This window comes from Herpailurus yagouaroundi, unplaced genomic scaffold (assembly GCF_014898765.1).
Source record: "Herpailurus yagouaroundi ecotype Mexico unplaced genomic scaffold, PumYag 166, whole genome shotgun sequence".
In the NCBI taxonomy this organism is placed as follows: Eukaryota; Metazoa; Chordata; class Mammalia; order Carnivora; family Felidae; genus Herpailurus; species Herpailurus yagouaroundi.
This window is the reverse complement of record NW_024412407.1, coordinates 35,668,343-35,690,293: the sequence shown is the minus strand read 5'-3', so window position 1 is coordinate 35,690,293 and position 21,951 is coordinate 35,668,343. Positions and strand designations below refer to the sequence as shown.

At 37.1% G+C, this 21,951-nt stretch overlaps 1 protein-coding gene across 5 annotated transcripts in view; it reads right to left on the bottom strand.

Annotated features, from left to right (window-relative positions):
• LRP6 (LDL receptor related protein 6) overlaps positions 1-21,951 on the bottom strand; it is a 190,224-nt gene that overhangs the window by 94,453 nt on the left and 73,820 nt on the right. For all 5 annotated transcript variants that reach the window (XR_005794568.1, XR_005794569.1, XM_040488900.1 and 2 more), the window contains one exon: positions 17,927-18,124. Coding sequence is in view for 3 of the 5 variants with exons in the window: in XM_040488900.1 (XP_040344834.1) it covers positions 17,927-18,124 (198 nt within the window). In the remaining 2 variants the exon portion in view is untranslated. The remainder of the gene's footprint in view (positions 1-17,926; positions 18,125-21,951) is intronic.

Sequence of the window (21,951 nt, the reverse complement as noted above, 5' to 3'; positions counted from 1 at the left end):
GGGCACAGTGTACAAGGGAGGAAATGGTGAGAACACTTGTCTAAAATGAGAGAAAGGAATTATATGGTTTAAGTCACAATGAAAAGAGTTTGTGCTTCACCTGAGAATAATGATGATTTACTGGAAGATTTAAGGAAGAGGACTAATTATAACTAATCTTCAAACCATTTTCTATACAACCATCAAATTGGGACTTCTAAAAGATAAATCCAGCTAGGTCAATCTGCTATCTGAAAATCTCCAAAGACTCCTACTACTTTTCAGGATAAAATCCAAATGCCTTATCTTAGAATGAATACTAGGCCCTACATGATCTGGCTCCTATCCATCCCCTAGACTTGCCTCCAACCATTCCCCCACATTTCCTACTGCTGCTGAATAACACTGACAAAACAAAGTGTTCTTTAAAAACCTTAATTTAAAAACCTGACTCTAGGGGCGCCTGGGTCGGTTAGGTGTCTTAACTCTTGATTTCTGGTCAGGTCATGATCTCACATCTCCTGAGATCGAGCCCTATGTTGGGCTCTGCACTCACAGCATGGAGCCAGCTTAGGATATTCTCTCTCTCTCTCTCTCTCTCTCTCTCTCTCTCTCTCCCTCCCTCCCCCCCTCTCCCTCCCTCTTTCTCTCTCTTTCTCTCCCCCTCCCTCCACCCCTTCCCCACTTGAGCTCTCTCTCAAAATAAAGGAATAACCTTTAAAAAACAAAACAAACAACAACAAAAACCCTGACTCTAGTCATCAGGAATTATTTTCCATAGAGAGGGCTTTTATTATTTCCCCAAGATTTTAAAGTTTATTATTTTTCTTCAATGTCTGTCAAGGCAGGTTAAAATAACATATTTACACCCTTGATACATGCTTTAAAGTCAGTTAAATGCACCTGCTTCTGAACTGTATTCTGTTCCGCTGATCTCTATCCTTAGATTTAATACATTTTAATTACTCTAGCTTTATGGTAAATCTTGAAATCAAGTTGAAAAATGTCATACATTTTTTAAATCTTAAAAAAATCTGTTGAGGGGCGCCTGGGTGGCGCAGTCGGTTAAGCGTCCGACTTCAGCCAGGTCACGATCTCGCGGTCCGTGAGTTCGAGCCCCGCGTCAGGCTCTGGGCTGATGGCTCAGAGCCTGGAGCCTGTTTCCGATTCTGCGTCTCCCTCTCTCTCTGCCCCTCCCCTGTTCATGCTCTGTCTCTCTCTGTCCCAAAAATAAATAAACGTTGGAAAGAAAAAATCTGTTGAACTATTTTAATGGGTCCTGGGCATAACCATACAAATTTTAGATTCAATTTGTCATTTATTTAAAAAGTGTGCGTGCGGGGCGCCTGGGTGGCACAGTCGGTTAAGCGCCCGACTTCAGCCAGGTCACGATCTCGCGGTCCGTGAGTTCGAGCCCCGCATCGGGCTCTGGGCTGATGGCTCGGAGTCTGGAGCCTGTTTCCGATTCTGTGTCTCCCTCTCTCTCTGCCCCTCCCCCGTTCATGCTCTGTCTCTCTCTGTCCCAAAAATAAATAAACGTTGAAAAAAAAAAAACTTAAAAAAAAAAAGTGTGCGTGCACATGTACACACATGCACGTACACAAACACACAGTCTCAAAAACTCTTGGAATTTTTGTTGAGACTGTACTGAATCTATAGACTAGTTTAGGGAGAAATGCCATCTTAACAATACAGTTGACCCTTGAACAAGGCAGGGGGTTAGGGGCACTGACCCCTAACACAGTGGAAAATCAACAAATAACTTTTGTCTCCTCAAAAACTTAACTACCAATAGCCTACCGTTTGTTGATCAAAAGCATTACTGATAACATAAGCAGCCCACTGACACATGTTTTGTATATGTTTTATACACTATATTCTTATAATAAAGCTAGAGAATACTACTCAGAAAATATACATTTATTGTACTGTATTTATAAAAAATCTGCCTACAAGTGGACCTGTGTAGCTCAAACTGATGTTGTTCAAGAGTCAACTGGATATTGATCATTTTTTTCTTAAAAACTAAATACTGCAAATCTTCCCAAAGATAAATATTGCAGTCTTCCCACTGTTGCAACTGGAAATGAAAGAACTATGTGTTTTATATTTCACAACACATGTAACAGTAGGTAGTAAGAGCGCCTGGGTGGCTCAGTCGGTTAAGCATCTAACTTCAGTTCAGGTCATGATCTCACCATTGGCGAGTTCGAGTCCCATGTCAGGCTCTGTGCTGACAGCTCAGAGCCTAAAGCCTCCTTCGGATTCTGTGTCTCCCTCTCTCTCTGCCCCACCCCCGCTTGCCCTCTGTCTCTCAAAAATGAATAAACATAAAAAAATAAAATAAAAACAGTCTTACAGGTAATGTACTTTCTGCAGAGATAGTGCTTAGGAGGCATTATTAATGCATTTTAGGAAATGCATATGAGAGCTTTGAGTTATCTATGTCCAAAAATAACTGATATACTTAAAACTATATTCCACAGCTTATATGAAGACTGCTTGAAATGAGATATACAAATATAGAATAACTAAGTGTATGCTACAAATTCCTGTTGTTTATTTTCTGTTAAGGAAGAGAAGCAATTAAGAATCTTTGAAGATCATCATGGAAACTGCACTGCTCGTGTGGGTTTCCAGATTTGGAATCAACAATTACGTAGCTTTTCCCAGAACTGAATGGTAAGACTGTTTTTTACTTTTGTGTGAGATTTCTTTGTAGAATGTAATAGATCTAAGGTTATTATTCTCAACTGATAATCAGCTTACTCCTTCTAAGACCAAAGTGCAATCCTTCAAGTGCTTGGATGGCTTTCTGACAAATGCACTGATGTTCGTCTCAAAAGGCACTCAAAGTGTGGAAGTTTAAGGAAAAATCCATTCTCAGTAGAAGGGTGGCTAAAAAGCTCATGCCTTGCTAATGACTAATTCAAAGAACCATTTTCATAAAGAATAGCACACAATTATTATTCTATAATAAATAATATCAACTGATACACTTTTACTGAACACCTAATAAGTACTGGCTACTGTGGTCTGCTACATACTCTTATCAAAAGCAAATGATGATTAAAGGACGACCATTTAAGGGATGTAGAGTTTACACCTTCCCTGGGTACTCCAAGGCCTATCTTTAGTTTAACTTCCAGAAGATTTCTATCATGAATAACATTAGCTTACTCGTTTGTAGAATTACCTCTACTGAATTATGCCCCCAATTTTAAACAGAGACCACCATGGGAAAGTAATATAAAATTAACATACACAAAAAATTGCAACTTTTTAATACACCACATCTCTTAGTGACTCCATGTGAAAATTTTCCTCTCAAATTTAATCTGATGAAAACATTCTCTTGCAAAGAACTCATAGGCTTCCACCTTTCCAATACTGTGTACTGGTAATGAACTTTATCTGATGAGAAGCTTAAAGATAACTTGTTTTTAACCTTTTATTATAACACTGATACAGAAAAAAATACAGAAAATAAATGAATAATTTAATGTGTTATCATATGGTAAACACCCCATGACCTTCACCCAAATCAGGAAAGAAATTTGTCAACCACCTCAAAAGGTTATTCATGGACCCTGTACCAACCCTTCCTTCTCCTCAAAAGTAACCATTAATCTGAGTTTACAGTAATCACCTCCTTACTTTTCTTTATAGTTTTATTAGCTAAGTGTGCATCCACAAAAAAGTCTAGCCTTTACCACCTTTTTTTTTCATTTACTAAGTCTGTTAAGTCATATTTTTTTAGAGCAGCTTTCGGTTCACAGCAAAATTGAGGGGAAGATACAGAAAATTTTCCATATACCTCCTACCTCCACATATGCAGTCTTCGTCATCATCAACATCCCCCACCAGACTGGTACTTTTGTTATACTTGATGAATCTACACTAATGTATCATAATCACCCGAAGTCCATAGCTTACATTTGGGTTCACTCTTGGATGTTGTCCATTCTACAGGCTTGGACAAATCCATGAAATGTATCCATCATTATAGTATCATACAGAATTATTTTCACTACCTAAAAATCCTGTGTGCAGCCTATTCATCCCTCAACCCCGTTTTTAGTCTCTTTTAATCTACAAGTTCCATCATCATTCTTCACAGTTTATGTGTTGACGGACCTGAGTTATATTTGACCTTTATGTCCAGATCCACTGATGCATACTCATAGAGCAGTTCAGTTATGTTTCTCTGTCCCTGTTTTTCATGCATATTTCCTGCAAATTCAAAGTTTGGTCAGATGCATGTCAAACTGACACCTTTGGCAAAATGAAAGATGGTGTACTTTTCTTCCATCGGCAAATAATGTCTGTTTTTTTCTTGGTTATGATGTCAGCAGCCATTGACCTTCACTGCCTACATCTAATTTCACTGGAAATTATAAAATGCTGATATGCTGATTTTATCATTTATTTTTCATATATTAGTGGGAATAGCTTTCTCGTATCTACTATTCTGTCAACTACTGGTAGCTTCAGTTAAGAAAGGGAAAATGAATTGCTTGATTCTTTCCCTTTATCACCAACGTTAGAAGTAATGAATTGGTTCCCTGTCATCCTCTCAAACTGACCACTTCCTTCTACAATGTCATCATGAACTCAAGGATTTAAACATACTTGATGAGTTTCTTTCCATCTTTGACCTGAGAGGCACTTCCCAAGTTACTTCTCCAGGCTTACTAAAATGACCCCAGTGGTCTGTAATAGACTCTTTGCTATCTGGTACGTTGTATGTTCCAGCTTATCTTGTACATTTCTTGCCATAGACATAAAATCAACCATTTCACCTGAAATGTATGAATTCTTTTAAGGTGGAACAGTTTTCCAAGGTTATAACATAGTTATTTTATGTTTTTTCTCCCTATTCCTCTTTAGCAGTCATAGTTAGGAAACATACATATTTCTGTATATGTATCTGTGTAACATAAAATACCTACTAAGCTCATGCCATTACTTCCAATTAAAATGCAGAATTATCAGTCTTCCTTCCTTAACCTCTAAAATATTACATTTATTTCACTTCTTCCACACTGAAAATCCTGCTTATCCAAGGGCAAAAGAATTAATATATCCAATGATTACTCACTTAATCCAAAATTAAACAATCTCAAAAAAAAAAAAACCCTCAGAATTGAGCATTAATGCCAATACACCAATGTAGTTACTATGAAGAGTTCAACAGCATTTCTGCATATAGTACCCTCTATTCTTGCTTCATTTTTTATAGTGGCACTTTAGCTATCTTATCTAAAATGTAATTGCTACATACTATAACCCTCTCAATTTCAATCCTCCTTTAGTTTTCATACTACAAATAATTATATAATTAATGCTCTTCACCAAACCTTTTTTAAAAATATCTCACTCATCATTTTGGTTGTCTAAAGCTCAGGCACTGGCACATTTTCAGGAATGACTCAGGGAAACAGTATTTCTTGACCTCCTGCATGTTGGTAAGAGTGTATCTATACCTTTATAAGAGAAAGCCAGTTATGATTAAAAAAAAAAACTGCCTCACATTTTCTTACTCGAGTATCTTGAAATTATTATTCTATTTAATCCTGACATGAAGTGAAACTGTGAGAGAAAGTCTGATGCTAATTCAATTCTCTTTTCCTTTTAAATTATGTTAGAGATCGAGAGAGTATTTTTTTTTCTCTATAAAATAATTTTACCAGAATGTCTTGGTGTTGTTTGCTTTGACTATCATTCTCAGGTACATAGTGTTCTCTTTCGATCTGTAGTTTCAAATCTTGTTTTAACTTTGCCTGAATTATAGTTTTTCTTATGTGGTCTATTCCCTCGCTTTGGTTATCTTCCTAAAAGGGTCTTTTATCTCTGTTGTTTCTTCTTTGACTACCTTCAATATTTGTCACTCTCTCACACCTTTTTAAAATTTTTACATTTCACTTTGGTCTTTAAATGTTTCTTCTTAAACCCCAGAACTAGACTCACAAACGTATGGCCAACTAATCTTTGACAAAGCAGGAAAGAACATCCAATGGAAAAAAGACAGTCTCTTTTAACAAATGGTGCTGGGAGAACTGGATAGCAACATGCAGAAGGTTGAAACTAGACCACTTTCTCACACCATTCACAAAAATAAACTCAAAATGGATAAAGGACCTGAATGTGAGACAGGAAACCATCAAAACCCTAGAGGAGAAAGCAGGAAAAGACCTCTCTGACCTCAGCCGTAGCAATCTCTTACTCAACACACCCCCAAAGGCAAGGGAATTAAAAGCAAAAATGAACTACTGGGACCTTATGAAGATAAAAAGCTTCTGCACAGCAAAGGAAGCAAACAACAAAACTAAAAGGCAACCAACGGAATGGGAAAAGATATTTGCAAATGACATATCGGACAAAGGGCTAGTATCCAAAATCTATAAAGAGCTCACCAAACTCCACACCCGAAAAACAACCCAGTGAAGAAATGGACAGAAAACATGAATAGACACTTCTCTAAAGAAGACATCCGGATGGCCAACAGGCACATGAAAAGATGCTCAACGTCGCTCCTTATCAGGGAAATACAAATCAAAACCACACTCAGATATCACCTCACGCCAGTCAGAGTGGCCAAAATGAACACATCAGGAGACTATAGATGCTGGAGAGGATGTGGAGAAACGGGAACCCTCTTGCACTGTTGGTGGGAATGCAAACTGGTGCAGCCACTCTGGAAAACAGTGTGGAGGTTCCTCAGAAAATTAAAAATAGACCTACCCTATGACACAGCAATAGCACTGTTAGGAATTTACCCAAGGGATACAGGAGTACTGATGCATAGGGGCACTTGTACCCCAATGTTTATAGCAACACTCTCAACAATAGCCAAATTATGGAAAGAGTCTAAATGTCCATCAACTGATGAATGGATAAAGAAATTGTGGTTTATATACACAATGGAGTACTACATGGCAATGAGAAAGAACGAAATATGGCCCTTTGTAGCAACGTGGATGGAACTGGAGAGTGTGATGCTAAGTGAAATAAGCCATACAGAGAAAGACAGATACCATATGGTTTCACTCTTATGTGGATCCTGAGAAACTTAACAGAAACCCATGGGGGAGGGGAAGGAAAAAACAATTAAAAAAAAAAGAGGTTAGAGTGGGAGAGAGCCAAAGCATAAGAGACTCTGAAAAACTGAGAACAACTGAGGGTTGATGGGGGGTGGGAGGGAGGGGAGGGTGGGGGATGGGTATTGAGGAGGGCATCTTTTGGGATGAGCACTGGGTGTTGTATGGAAACCAATCTGACAATAAATTTCATATATTGAAAAAAAAAATAAAAATTAAAATTAAAAAAAAAGTTTCTTCTTTTTCAACTCCTACTTAAAGATGTTTTCTGTTTATTCAGTCTTATGTCCCTTCTACTTTAGCTATCTTTCCTCAAATAATCTTTCTTCACTTATAATTTTTAGTTCTGTCATCTCATTTCTGAATTTTCTCATTTTAATTTATTTTGATCTTTGACATGTGACATTGGTGTCTCAATCTGATTGTGCATTTCTAAATGGAGGTTTGATCAGTCCTATTGACATATCTTTCTGGAGGAGTTTTCTATGTAAGGACATTATTCTTTTTCTCTTCCTTTTTCTTCAGCTTTATTGAGGTATAACTGACATAAAATTGAAAAACATTTAAAGTGTACATAGTGATGATACGACATACACATAAAGTGTAAAATGATTCTCCACACCTAGTTAATTATCACATCTCATGCATTTTTGGTTTTGTTTGTCTTTCTTTTTGTTGGGGAGGGGGAAACATTTAGCAAATTTCAATTATATAGTACAATGTTATCAACTAAAAAGACAATGTTACATATTAAATCTCAGAACTTATTCATCTTCAATCTGAAAGTTTATATACCTTTTTACAAAACCTCTTCCTATTTACCTCACCCCTCATTCCCTGGTAACCACTTTTCTTCTCTTTGTTTCTATGAAATTAACTTAAAAAAAAAAAAAGATTCCACATACATCTGATACCATGCAGTATTTGTCATTCTCTACCTGGCTCATTTCACTAAGCCTAATGGCCTCAAGGTCCACCCATGTCATCACAAACAGCAGGATGTCCTTCCTTCTCATGGCTGAATGATACTGTACTGAATGTATATATACCACCACCTTCTTTATTCATTCACTGACAGACATAAATAATTCCAATGTACTGGGTATTATTAATAATGCTACTATGAACATGGGAATGCAGATATCTCAAGACCCTATTTTGATTTCCTTTGGACATACACCCCAAAGTGAGATTACTGGATCACATGGTAATAATATTTTTAATTTTCTGAGGGGCCTCCATGCTGGCTGCACCAATATACAATCCCATCAACAGTGCAAAAGGGTTCCCTTTTCTTGACATTCCTGCCAACACTTATCTCAACTTTTTGATGGTAGAAATTCTAATAAGTGTGAGGTGATAACTAACTGTAGTTTTAATTTGCATTTCCCTGATGATTAGTTATGTTGAGCACCTTTTCACATGCCTGATGGCCATCTGCAGGTCCTCCTTGGAAAAATTAAGTTCCTTTGTCCTTTTTTTTTTTTTTTTTTTTTTTTAGGTAGGCTTCGTGTGCCTCAGGGAGCCAATGCAGGGCTTGAACTCAGGACCCTGAGATCAAGATGTGAGCTAAGATCAAAAGTCAGATGCTTAACCGACTGAGCCACCCAGGTGCCCCATCTGTCCATTTCTTAATGAGATTTTTTACGATTCGGTTATGTATGTTTTTTATACATTCTGGATGTTAGCAACCTATCAAACATAAAATTTACAAATATTTTATCCCATTCTGCATGCTGCCTTTCATTTTGTTGATGGTTTCCTTTATTGTGCAGCTTTTTAGTTTGATGCAGTCCTACTTATTTATTTTTGCTTTCATTATCTTGCTTCTGTTGACAAAACCAAAAAATCACTGTCAATATTGATGTCAAGGAGCTTACCCCATGTTTTCTTCTAGGCATTTTATGGTTTCAGGTTTTAAATGTATGTCTTTAACCCATTTTGAGTTGATTTTTGTGCATAGTATAAAATACACGTCCAGTTTTATTTTTTTTTTTTAAGTTTATTTACTTTTTAGAGAAAGAACATGAGCACAAGTGGGGGAGGAGAGAGAGAAAGTGAGGGAAAGAGAGAGAATCCCAAGCAAGCTCTGCAATGATAGCACGGCTCGAACTCATGAACCGTGAGATCATGATCTGAACTTAACCAACTGAACAACCCAGGCACCCTGTCCAGTTTTATTCTTTTGTGCATCTGCTCAATTTTGCAACATCATTATATGGGCAAGACTATCCTTTCACTACTGTACATTCTTAGCTCTTTTGTCATAAATTAATTGATCATATATGCACTGGTTTATTTCTGGGCTCTCTAATCTGTTCCACTGATCTAGGTGCCGGTTTTTTTGCCACCACTGTACTGTTTTCATTACTGTAGCTTTGGAATATAGTCTGAAATAAGGGAGTATGATGCCTCTATGCTTTGTTCTTCATTCCCAAAACTGCATTGGTTATTAGGGGGCTTTTGTGGTGTCATCAAATGTTTATTCCATTTCTGTGAAAAATTTCACTGTAATTTTGATAGGCATTACACTGATTCTGGAGGTGGCTTTGGGTACTATGGCCATTTTAACAAACGAATTCTTCCAACCCATAAGAAAGAATTATCTTTACATTTATTTTTGTCTTTTTCAGTTTCTTTCATCAGCATCTTATAGTATTCAAGGTACAGACCTTTCACTTCCTTGTTTAAATCTCTTACTGTGTGTTATATACATATATTTTTCATGCTATAGTAAATACAATTGTCTTCTTAGTTTCTCTTTCTGATAGTACTAGCATATAGAAATGCAACTGATTTTTGTATATTGATTTTGTATATTGCACCTTTACCGAATTTATTCATTCTAATAGTTTTTTGGTGGTTTTTAGGATTATCTATATATAACATCAGGTCTTATGCAAATAGAGACAATTTTACTTAATCCTTTCTTTTATGGATGCTCTTTATTTCTTTTTCTTGCCTAACTGCACTGGCTAGGACCACCAGTACTAGGTTGAGTAACAGCAAGAGTGAGCACCCTTATCTTGTTTTCAGCTTCTCACTTTTTGAGTATAGTATTACCTATGGGTTTATCATATATAGCCTTTATCATGTTAAGGTATGTTCCCTATATACTCATTTTGTTGAGATTTAATCATGAATATTTAATTTTGCCACTGGAATATATACCACTTGATTACGATCTTTTTAATGTACTGTTGAATTTGGTTTGCTAGTATTTTGTTAAGAATTTATGCATTTAAATTTTTTTTTCAACGTTTATTTATTTTTGGGACAGAGAGAGACAGAGCATGAACGGGGGAGGGTCAGAGAGAGAGGGAGACACAGAATCGGAAACAGGCTCCAGGCTCTGAGCTGTCAGCACAGAGCCCGACGCGGGGCTCGAACTCACGGACCGCGAGATCGTGACCTGGCTGAAGTCGGACGCTTAACCGACTGCGCCACCCAGGCGCCCCAAGAATTTATGCATTTAAAAAAAAGGATTTATGCATCTATATTCATTAGGAATATTGGACGGTAATTTTTCTTTCTTGTAGGTCCCTTGTCTGATTTTAATATCAAGGTAATATAATAGCTATAAAATGGGAAAGTACTCCCCCCTCTTCTATTCTGTAGAAGATTTTAAGAAGGGTTGGTATTAATTCTTCCTCAAGGGTGTGGTAGAGTTTACCAGTGAAGCAGTCTGGTCCTAGACTTTTGTTTTTTGAGAGGCTTTTGATTGCTAATTCAATCTCCTTGTAAGTATCTGATCCATTCAGATTTTCTATTTCTTCATGATTCGGGGTTTATTATTATTATTTTTTAAATGTTTATTCATTTTTGAGAGCTGTGACAACAGAGCCTGACACGGGGCTTGAACTCACGAACCCTGCCTGAGATCATGACCTGAGCCGAAGTTGGATACTTAACCAACTGAGCTACCCAGGCACCCCTTAGCCACCCAGGCACCCTTTTCATGATTCAGTCTTGACAGACTGTATGTTTCTAGGAATATTCCATTTCTTCTAGGTTGCTCAATTTGTTTGGTGTATACTTGTTCATAGTAGTCTCCTCTGATCCTTTGTATTTGTGTGGTATCAGTTGTAATGTCTACTCTCTCACTTCTGATTTTACTTCAGTCTTCTTTTTTCTTGTTAAGCCTAGCTAAAGGTTTGTCTATTTTGTTCCTCTCTTCAAAAAGAGCTCTTAATTTGATTAGATAGATCTTTTCTATTGCCTTTATTGTCTCTATTTCATGAATTTCCACTCTAATTCTTTGGTATTTCCTTCATTCCAGAAACTTTGGGCTTAGTTTGTTCTCTTTATCTAGTTCTTTGAAGAATAAATGTAGATTGAGCTTTCGTTCCTTACTATAGGCAATTATCCCTATGAACTTCCCTCTTAAAACTGCTTTTGTTCATAAGAGACTGTTAAAAACTGAGAACAAACTGAGGGTTGATGGGGGGTGGGAGGGAGGGGAGGGTGGGTGATGGGTATTGAGGAGGGCACCTTTTGGGATGAGCACTGGGTGTTGTATGGAAACCAATTTGACAATAAATTTCATATATTAAAAAAAAAAAAGAAGAACAACATAAAAAAAAACTGCTTTTGTTGTATCTCTTAAGTTTTGAGAGATGTTGCATTTGGATTTTTATTGGTCTCAGATACTTTTGATTTCTCCTTTGATTTCTTCCTTAACCCAGAGATTTTTCAGGAATTTGTTTCACCACCACATATCAGTAAATTTTCTAATTTTCTTTTTTTTTAATTGAGGAATAATTGACACACTTTATATTAGTTTCAGGTATGATATAAGCATTCAATATCTGTATATATTTCAAAATGATCACCACAGTAAGTCTAATTAATATCCATCACCATACATAGTTACAAAACATTCTTCTTGTAGTAAGAACATTTAAGATTTTTTTTTAATATGAAATTTATTGTCAAACTGGTTTCCATACAACAAGAACATTTAAGATTTACTCTTGGGCACCTGGGTGGCTCAGCTGGTTAAGAATCCAACTCCTGATTTCAGCTCAGGTCATATCTTACAATTTGTGAGATCAAGCCCCATGCTGGGGCAGAGCCCGCTTGGGATTCTCTCTCTCCCTCTCTCTGCCCTTCCCCTACTCTCTCTCTCAAAATAAGTAAATAAACATTAAAAAAAGATTTACTCTTAATAACTTTAAAGTATGCAATACAGTACCATTAACTATAGTCACCATGATGTACATTACATCCCCCTGACTGACTTACTTTATAACTAAAGTCTGTACCTTTTTCTTTTGACTCCCTTCATCCATTTTGCCCATGCCCATCCCCTGTCTCTGGCAACCACCAATCTGTTCTCTGTATCTATGAGCTTGGTTTTGTTTTTTAGATTCTACACATAAGTGAGTTCATACAGTATTTGTCTTTCTCTAACTTCTTTCACATAGCATAATGAATGCCCTTAAGTTCCATCCATGTTCACTCTCCTTAAAACTGAGTAATATTCTTTTTTGGGATTTACCTCATTTTCGTCATCCATCCATCAAAGGGCACTGAGGTTATTTCCATATCTTGGCTATTATAAATAACGCTTTAATGAACATGGGGGTGTATATATATTTTTAAGCTAGTATTTCTATTTTCTTCAGATAAATACTCAGAAGTAGAATTGCTGGATCACATGGTAGTTCTATTTTTAATTTCTTGACGAACTTTCATACTGTTTTCCACAGTGGCTGTCCCAGTTTACATTCCCACCAACAGGGCACGAGAGTTTCCTTTTCTCCACATCCTTGCCAACACTTGTTATTTCTTGTCTTTTTCATAACAGCCATTCTAACAGGTATGAGATGATAATTCTCCACTTTTCTTCTTGTAACTGATTTCTAGTTTCATACCACTGTAGTCAGCAAAATGCATGATATGATTTTAACCTTCTTAAATTTATTAACATTTGTCTGTGGACTAACATAAGATCTATTTTGGAGAATGTTCCATATGCACTTGAGAAAAATGTGTGTTCTGGTGCTACTGGATGGAATGTTTTTATTTTTTTATTTTTTTTCAACGTTTATTTATTTTTGGGACAGAGAGAGACAGAGCATGAACGGGGGAGGGGCAGAGAGAGAGGGAGACACAGAATCGGAAACAGGCTCCAGGCTCCGAGCCATCAGCCCAGAGCCTGACGCGGGGCTCGAACTCACGGACCGCGAGATCGTGACCTGGCTGAAGTCGGATGCTTAACCGACTGCGCCACCCAGGCGTCCCAAGATGGAATGTTTTTAAATGTCTCTTAAGTCTACCTGGTCTCACAGGTAATTTTAGTCCTATTGATTTTCTGCCTCAATGACCTTAAAAGCTAAAGTGAGTCTCTTGTAGGCAGAATATAGTGAGTCTTGTGTTTTTATCCATTCAGCCACTCTATGAGTTTTTATTAAAGAATTTAGTCCATTTCTATATAAAGTAATAACTGATAGATATGGACTTAATCTTGCCATTTAGTTCATTGTTTTCTGGCTGTTTTGTATTTCATTTGTTCTTTTCTTGCTCTCTTTGTGATCTGATATTCTATATTGGTATGCTTAGATTCCTACTAATCTTTTCTGTGTATACAATAGATTTTTGCTGTTGGCTACCAGGAAACTTATGTAGGACATCTATCCCAGCAGGGCTCAGCACAGAAGAAATAGTCAGAATCACCCATGTCCCAATCTCTCCCTATAGGAAGTCTATTTCCCTGAAAGAAACCTGAAGTAAGGTTTCTAATTTAGCAGATATCCAGGAGCTGACAACAATCATCCCAGGAGACCAGGGAGTTCTACAGACACCACCTCCACCTTTTCTCTCTAGCCCAATCCAAATCTCCAGTATCTCCACACAATCAGCTTACAGACACATCTGAAGCCCCAGCTTTTACAGATGCCACCCAAGAGATGGGACTCTGGATCACCTGTCTCTGAAAACTAATGGGGTTTACATTTATAAGCTGCACAGGGCTGTAGCAATGAGGTAGTTCTTAATGGGTACATATACCTGTGTACCCAGGCTGTATACCTGGGTCCAGTGCTGTGGAAACAGGCAGAAATGTCCATCTCTAAGTCTCTCCCTGTAAGGCCCCTACCTATATACTTTCCCAGTTATTTCCTGGGTGATCTAGCTTCCAATCAGCCTGCAGGTGCTGACTGTGATCCTTCCCTTTGGAACACCTGATAAATCTGGGCACACTCTCAACTACTGGAAGCCACTAAGAATAAAGAAGGCAGTTTGGGGGGTGTCTGGGTGGCACAGTTGGTTAAACATCCAACTCTTAATCTGGGCTCAGGTCATGATCTTGCAATTCGTGAATTCAAGCCCCACATCAGGCTCTGTGCTGATGGTGTGGACCCTGCTTGGGATTCTGTCTCTCCTTCTCTCTGCCCCTCCACCACTTGTGTTCTCGTTCTCTCTCTCTCTCTCTCTCTGTCTCTCTCTCTCAAAATAAATAAACAACAAATTTAAAAAAAAGAAGAAGAAGAAGAAGAAGAAGAAGAAGGCACTTCGGGCAATCACCCAAGTATGAGAGACAACCAAGAACTCACATCAGGCTGGTTGATAAGGTTGATGTCCTACAGAATACCAGTCCATCAAAAGTAGGAGGGGTGGTGTTTTGGTGGTGTTTTTTTTTTTTTTTAATTTTTTTAACGTTTATTTATTTTTGAGAGACAGAGAACGAACAGGGGAGGAACAGAGAGAGACACACAGAATCTGAAGCAGGCTCCAGGCTCCGAGCTGTCAGCACAGAGCCTGACACGAGGCTCAAACCCATGAACTGTGAGATCATGACCCTAGCTGAAGTCAGTTGCTCAACCGACTGAGCCACCCAGGCACCCTGGTTTTTTTTTTTTTTTAATCTAACGTGTAGAAACCAACACAAAGTAAAGAAAAATGAACAAACAGAAGAATATGTTCCAAACAAAAGAGCAAGAAAAAAATCCAGAAACAGACCTTAGTGAAACAAAGATAAGTGATTTACTTGATAAAGAGTTCAAAGTAACAGTCATAAACATGTTCACCAAGGTCAGAACAATGCATGAATAAAGTGAGAATTTTAACAAAGAGAGAAAATATAGGAAAGCACCAATAAAAATTACACAGCAAAGAATACAATAACTGAACTAAAAATTTGAGAGAGGAGTTCAACAGCAGACTAGATCAAGCAGAAGAAAGTATCAGCAAATTCAAAGACAGGGCAGTAGAATTCATCCAAAGAAACAGAAAGAAAAAACAATAAAAGTGAAGACAGTTTAAGGGACTTTTTTAAATTTACTTTTTTTATTTTGAGAGAGAGAGCACATGCAGGGGAGAGGAAGAGAGACTCCCAAGCAGGTTCCATGCTGTCAGCACAGAGCCCAACACAGGGCTCAATCCCACAAACTGTGAGATCATGACCTGAGCCGACATCAAGTGTCAGACGTTTAGTTGACTAAGTCACCCAAGTGTCCCAGATAGTTTATGGGAATTTTAGGAGATCAGCAAGTAGACCACTACTCACATGATAATGGCCCCAGAAGGAGAGGATGAAGACAAACGGTCAGGAAGTTTACTGAAAGAAAATACCTGAAAACTGCCCTAACCTGGGGAAAGAAATAGACATCCAGATACAAGAAGCCCAGAAAGTTTCAAAAAAGATGAATCCAAAAAAACCTACTCCAAGATATATTTTAATTAAATTGTCAAATGTTAAAGACACAAAGAGTATCTTAAAAACAACAGGAGAAAAAGAACTTGTTTCACACAAGGGAATCCTTGTAAGACCATCAGCATATTTTTCAGCAGAAACTCTGGAAGCCAGGAGAGGATGGCAAAATATATTAAAAGTGCCGAGAAGCGGGGGAACTGCCAACCAAGAATACTCTACCTGGCAAAGCTGTCTGAATGGAAGGAGAAATAAAGAATTTTCTAGAAAAGGAAAAGCAGAAGGAGTTTATCACCACTAGATCAGCCTTACAAGAAATGTTAAGGGGACTTCCTCCAAGCTGAAACAAAAAGAGCGCTAATTAGTAACAAGAAAGCATGAAAGTATAAATCTCACTGGTAAAAAGGTAAGTATATGGTTTAATTCAGAATGCTCTAATTTTGTAATATTGGTGGGTAAATCACTTATAAATCTAGTATGAAGGTTAAAAAATAAAAGTAGTAAAAGTAACTATAATGTGTTAATGGATACATAAGGTAAAAAGATGCAAACTGTGACAGAAACATTAAATGTGGGAGGGAGAGTAAAAACTATAAAGCTAAGATGCATTCAAAGCTGTTATTAGCTTAAAAAACTGTTATAAATGTCAGATATTCTTTATAATAATTTTAAATGGGATTTTACCTTGATACTATTGTGTTTCTCATGTTAATGGAAAATTAGTTTTCCTGAATTTTTAGAAGATGGCGTTCAAGGTAGTTTTTCCAGTTTTACAGAACTGACTCTTCTATTGTTTTCCTGTAATGTTAAACAATATGGCAGCTTCCTTTCTGAGACCTCCCAGCTGTTTCTCTGCCAATTCTTATCTGAACTTTCTCTTTTCTTCCTCTTCTGACCCTCTAACTTTCCCTATTCTGCTCATTTGATGCTACTATTGTATTTTGTTTCCATTCAGTGTGCTACACCCTGTACTGGTAGAGAACTCTAGAAGTTCTGTTTCAAGAATTCTCAGGAGCCAGACAGCTCTATCCTCTTCTGTCTTTACCATGAACACACTGTATTTGGCTGATACTGGAGTGGGCAACTCCCGCCACTGTCTCATTTCAGCTGCTGCTCTTAATATAGTCCAGCAAATTGTCTACTAAATAGTTGAAGCTATTTTGGAGGTCTTCTGTTTTCAAGTTCTATGCAATACCCCATTCAACTTTCTCTTGTGGCTGCTAGTGGTCTGCTCTTACCTGCTTTGACTTCTGGATGCCTGAGGTCAGTTTTATGGTATGCTTCTGAATTTGCTATCTAGTTTCATTAGTTTTTGTACGAGTATTCTGAGAAAGTCAAAAAAAACTATGACATGACCAGATTTACTTCCTAGCATCTCTCTCAAAGCGAGAGAAGTACAAACAAAGCATGTTTTTATATTCATGTTTTTATATTCATCACATACTTCTTACTTTCCTTCATTTATTTCCAATTGTTTTTAAACCATCTTGTTATAAGTCGTTTCATTCTTTTTTAAAACAAGCAAGAAAATACTCCCAACTCCATAGTTACAAAAACTTTATTTTAATAAATTATTTTAATAAATTATTTAAATCTTTCATGATTTTCAAGACTTCCAAATGCTTCCTGATTCATGGTTCAGATAACTTACAAATGTTTACACTTGGAAAAATTCCTTCAACTATCTAAGGTTCTGTTTCTGTTGAGGTCTTAAGAATGAGACCACTAGAAAACAAAATAATCATTCAAACACAAGAACATAAATAGAAAGTGTCAGTAAAATTCTGAACATGATCTGACAAGAAATTCCGTGTTTGTGTATTATAACTAAATTAGCTCAGAGTGAAAGAAAGAAAGAAAGAAAGAAAGAAAGAAAGAAAGAAAGAAAAGAAAGAGAGAGAGAGAGAAAGAAAGAGAGAGAGAGAGAGAAAGAAAGAAAGAAAGGAAGAAAGAAAGAAAGAAAGAAAGAGAAAAAAATACAGTCTATAAGTTCTAAGTCCTATCAAGATAGATGAAATGTAGTTACCTTTTGTCAAGAGCAAACTAAAAGTGTACTCTTCTTCCTCTTTGACACTTGGCCAAAAATACATAAATTTATTCATAATAAAATTAGGCCTTTATAATTTGCTTACGATATCAAAACACCATGATGTTTACTTAAAGTTTAAAAATAAACTTAATAAGGCAATCTTACCGATTTGTTCCATCCAGATTTGATTTGTGGATGAAATTGAGTTTTGCATCTGCCCAATAAAGCTTCTGTTCCTCATAATCCAAAGTCAGTCCATTTGGCCAGTAAATTTCAGTGTTTATTATAATGAAGCGACTTGAACCATCCATTCCAGCACGTTCTATCTTTGGTACTTCTCCCCAGTCTGTCCAGTACATGAACCTAAAAACCATATAAACAAATCCATGACATAAGCAAGGTAATACCCAAATAATTTTTAACTATCACTATTAGATAAAGAAAGCTCCCTCAAGAACACTAAAACTAAAACCCCTGAGTATTATCAAAATTTTAACAATTTACCTTTTTGTCACCACCATGGTAATAACTGATTCAGATAAGCACCATCAAGCATGCAAACACTGTGTGATCAAAGTTTACTAAGAAAAAGGGTATTCACACTCTCAATGTATCTCCCCACAGGTTACTTATTGATGACAAAGGGGAAAATAGTAACTTTAGAGAAAATAAACTTGGTGGATACTACCTTAACCACATCACCTAAGTTAACATCATCAATGAGAGGGAACAAACTGGTGTCACATATGTGATGCACTGGAAAGGATATGCTTTCATGCAGACTCTCTTAAATAGTATCTGCCAAAAAATGCATAACCTGAACACAATTATGAAAAAGTGGAGAAAATTGAGAAACTTCTAGAAAACAAATGGCCTTTGAAAATATCAATGTCATGAAAGTCAAAGAAAGGCTGAGAAACTAATCTAGATTAGATTAGATTAGATTAGAGCAGAATAAATCTAATCTACATTAGAACACAATAAAGACACATGGTAACTACATAAAGTGCATGGTTCTAGACCGAGCAGCTGGGGAAAATGCTATGAAAACATTATTAGGAAACCTGGGAAAATCTAAGGGACTATCAAATTACCTAACAGAAATGTACTGATGTTAATTTCCTAAATATGATTCTTGTACTGTGGTTAGAGTATATAGGAGTTCATTGTACCATTTTTGCTTCTATTCTACAAGTTTGAAGCTTTTTCCAAAATTAAAAAAAAAACAGAAATCTATTATTAATAGTCTCATTTCGGGGGGGGGTGGAGAAAATTTTCCTTGTTAAAGGTAAAATTCTTAATGTGTTATATTTCAATTAAAAGCATATTTTTTTTTCATCGTTTATTTATTTTTGGGACAGAGAGAGACAGAGCATGAATGGGGGAGGGGCAGAGAGAGAGGGAGACACAGAATCGGAAACAGGCTCCAGGCTCTGAGCCATCAGCCCAGAGCCTGACGCAGGGCTCGAACTCACGGACCGCGAGATCGTGACCTGGTTAAAGTCGGACGCTTAACCGACTGCACCACCCAGGCGCCCCAAAAGCATATTTTTTTAAGTTAATGAAGGTGCTCTGAATTAGATATGAGATACCCAAATAAACATGTTCAAACACAATAGAAATTCAGGCATAAATTTTACTCAAAAATAATGTTGGAATGGTAATACTAAAATGATTCCGCTTGTACAAATAGGTATTTCATATAAACTGTTTACTCAGGGGAATTAGGGGAAGAGAATATCAGGTAGCTAGATACAAGATATTGTGCTGATGGTTTTACATACATTATCTCACTTAGGCCTTATAGCAGTGTTATGAAATATATTTGTCCATCACTGTATTTCAGACAACTCAGAAGAGTTAGCATGTTACTTAAAGTCACACAGCTAATAAATGCAGAACAGAAATTCAAACCTACATCCCCCAGATTGCAAAGCCAACACTTATGCCTTTGATTTGTAAGGAATAGAGAAGGCAGTGTCCCCTAAAATGAGGATAATGATTGGATGTCCAGAATGAGGAGAATGATCAGATTCATGCAAGATAAAAGTACACAAAAAAAGCAAGCCAGACAATTTTAGACCATCTTAAAATTTTCTGGGTTTTATTCTAAGAGCAAATAACAACACCTGAAGACTTAAGATTGAAAGTGATATGACTGGCTTTGTGATGTTTGGAGGAGTGGAGCAGCCAAGGAGGAGGAGAGTGGCTGCAGTATAGAAAAAGACTGCAGGAAAACAAGAAAAAAAACGAATACAAAGAGGCCAGAGCTCCCAAAATTGCTCTGTGAAAAACTCAGCAAATCCTCTCCTCTAAAACCAAAAAAGAAAAGAAAAAAAAAGGACAGTCAAAAGTAATTAGAGTCTGTGAAAATTGACCAAAGGATAAACAACAAAATGAGAAGCATTTATTCAGGAATATCTACTAAATCTCAGGAGGAAGTGTGACATTTCAGCCAGAAGTTATGTGCACCCCATCCACCCTGCTAAGTGTGTGGCACACCTTAGAAGACACGGCAGACCTTAAAACTTGGCAGCTACCTGGCCCTGCAAGAGAATGCTGACTTTATTTGAAGCAAGTAATGGAAAAACCTATGCCCAGGAATGTTGTTAAAAACAAGAGTGCTCTCCATGGCAAACAATCAGAGAGGGCTATTATCCCAAGCAATACTGGTCCAAAAATATAAATATAATGTAGGTAAATTTTACTTTGATTTTTTTAATGGATGCAAGACTTTACTAGATACAGGAATGCTCAATATCATCAATCATCAGGGAAATGCAAATTAAAACCATAGTAAGATATCACTCCACGCCCACTAAAATGGCTAACACTTAAAAGACTAACAATACTAGGGCACCTGGGTGGCTCAGTTGGTTGAGTGTCCGACTCTTGATTTTGGCTCAGGTCATGATCTGAGAGTCGTGGGATCAGGTTACTCAGTGTGGAGCCCGCCTGAGATTCTCTCTCTCTCTCTGCCCCTCTCCCTCATTTGCGCTCTCTCTATATATAAAATAACATAAATAATTAAAAAATTAAAGACTAACAATACTAAGTGTTGGTAACAATGGAGCAAGTGGAACTCTCATACACCACTAGTATAATCACTTTGGAAAACACTTTGTCAGTTTCTTATAAAGTTAAATATACATCTAACTCTATGAACCAGCAATTTTACCTTTAGGTATTTATCCAAGAGAAATAAAAACATATCCACAAATAACCCAGTTAAGAAATGGGCAGACAACATGAATAGAGACACTCTTCCAAAGAAGACATCCAGATAGCTACCAGACACATGAAAAAATGCTCAAGGATATACACTCAAGGATATACAAATCAAAACCACAATGAGATACCACCTCACATCTGTCAGAATGGCTAAAATTAACAACACAAGAAACAACAGGTGTTGGCGAGAATGCAGAGAAAGGGGAACCCTCTGACACTATTGGTGGGAATGCAAACTGATGGAGCCACTCTGGAGAACAGTATAGAGGTTTCTCGAGAAACTAAAAATAGAACTACCCAACAATCCAGCAACTGCACTATTAGGTGTTTACCCAAAGGATACAAAAATACTGATTCAAAGGGATACATGCAACCCCATGTTTATAGCAGCATTATCAACAATAGCCAAACTATAGAGAGCGCCCAATGTCCATCAACTGATGAACAGATAAAGATGTGGCACACACAGACACACACACACACACACACACACACACACACACACACTGGAATATTACTCAGCCATCAAAAAGAATGAAATCTTGCCAATTGCAATGATGTGGATGGAGCTAGAAAATATTATGCTAAGTGAAATAAGTCATTCAGAGAAAGACAAATACTATATGATTTCACTGATAAGTGGAATTTAAGAAACAAAACAGACAAACATATGGGAAGGCGGGAGGAGAAAAGAGACCACAAAAGACTCTTAATGACAGAGGCCAAACTGAGGGTTACTGGAGGGGAGGTGAATGAGGGATGGGCTAAATGGGTGATGGACATTAAAAAGGGCACTTGTTGGGATGAGCACTGGGTGTTGTATGTAAGTGATGAGTCACTGAATTCTACTCCTGAAACCAATGTGCACTGTATGTTAACTAAAATATAAATTTAAAGAAAAAAAAGGGAAAAAAAAACATCTCCACAACAATTGTACATACTAGTTCACAGAAACTTTA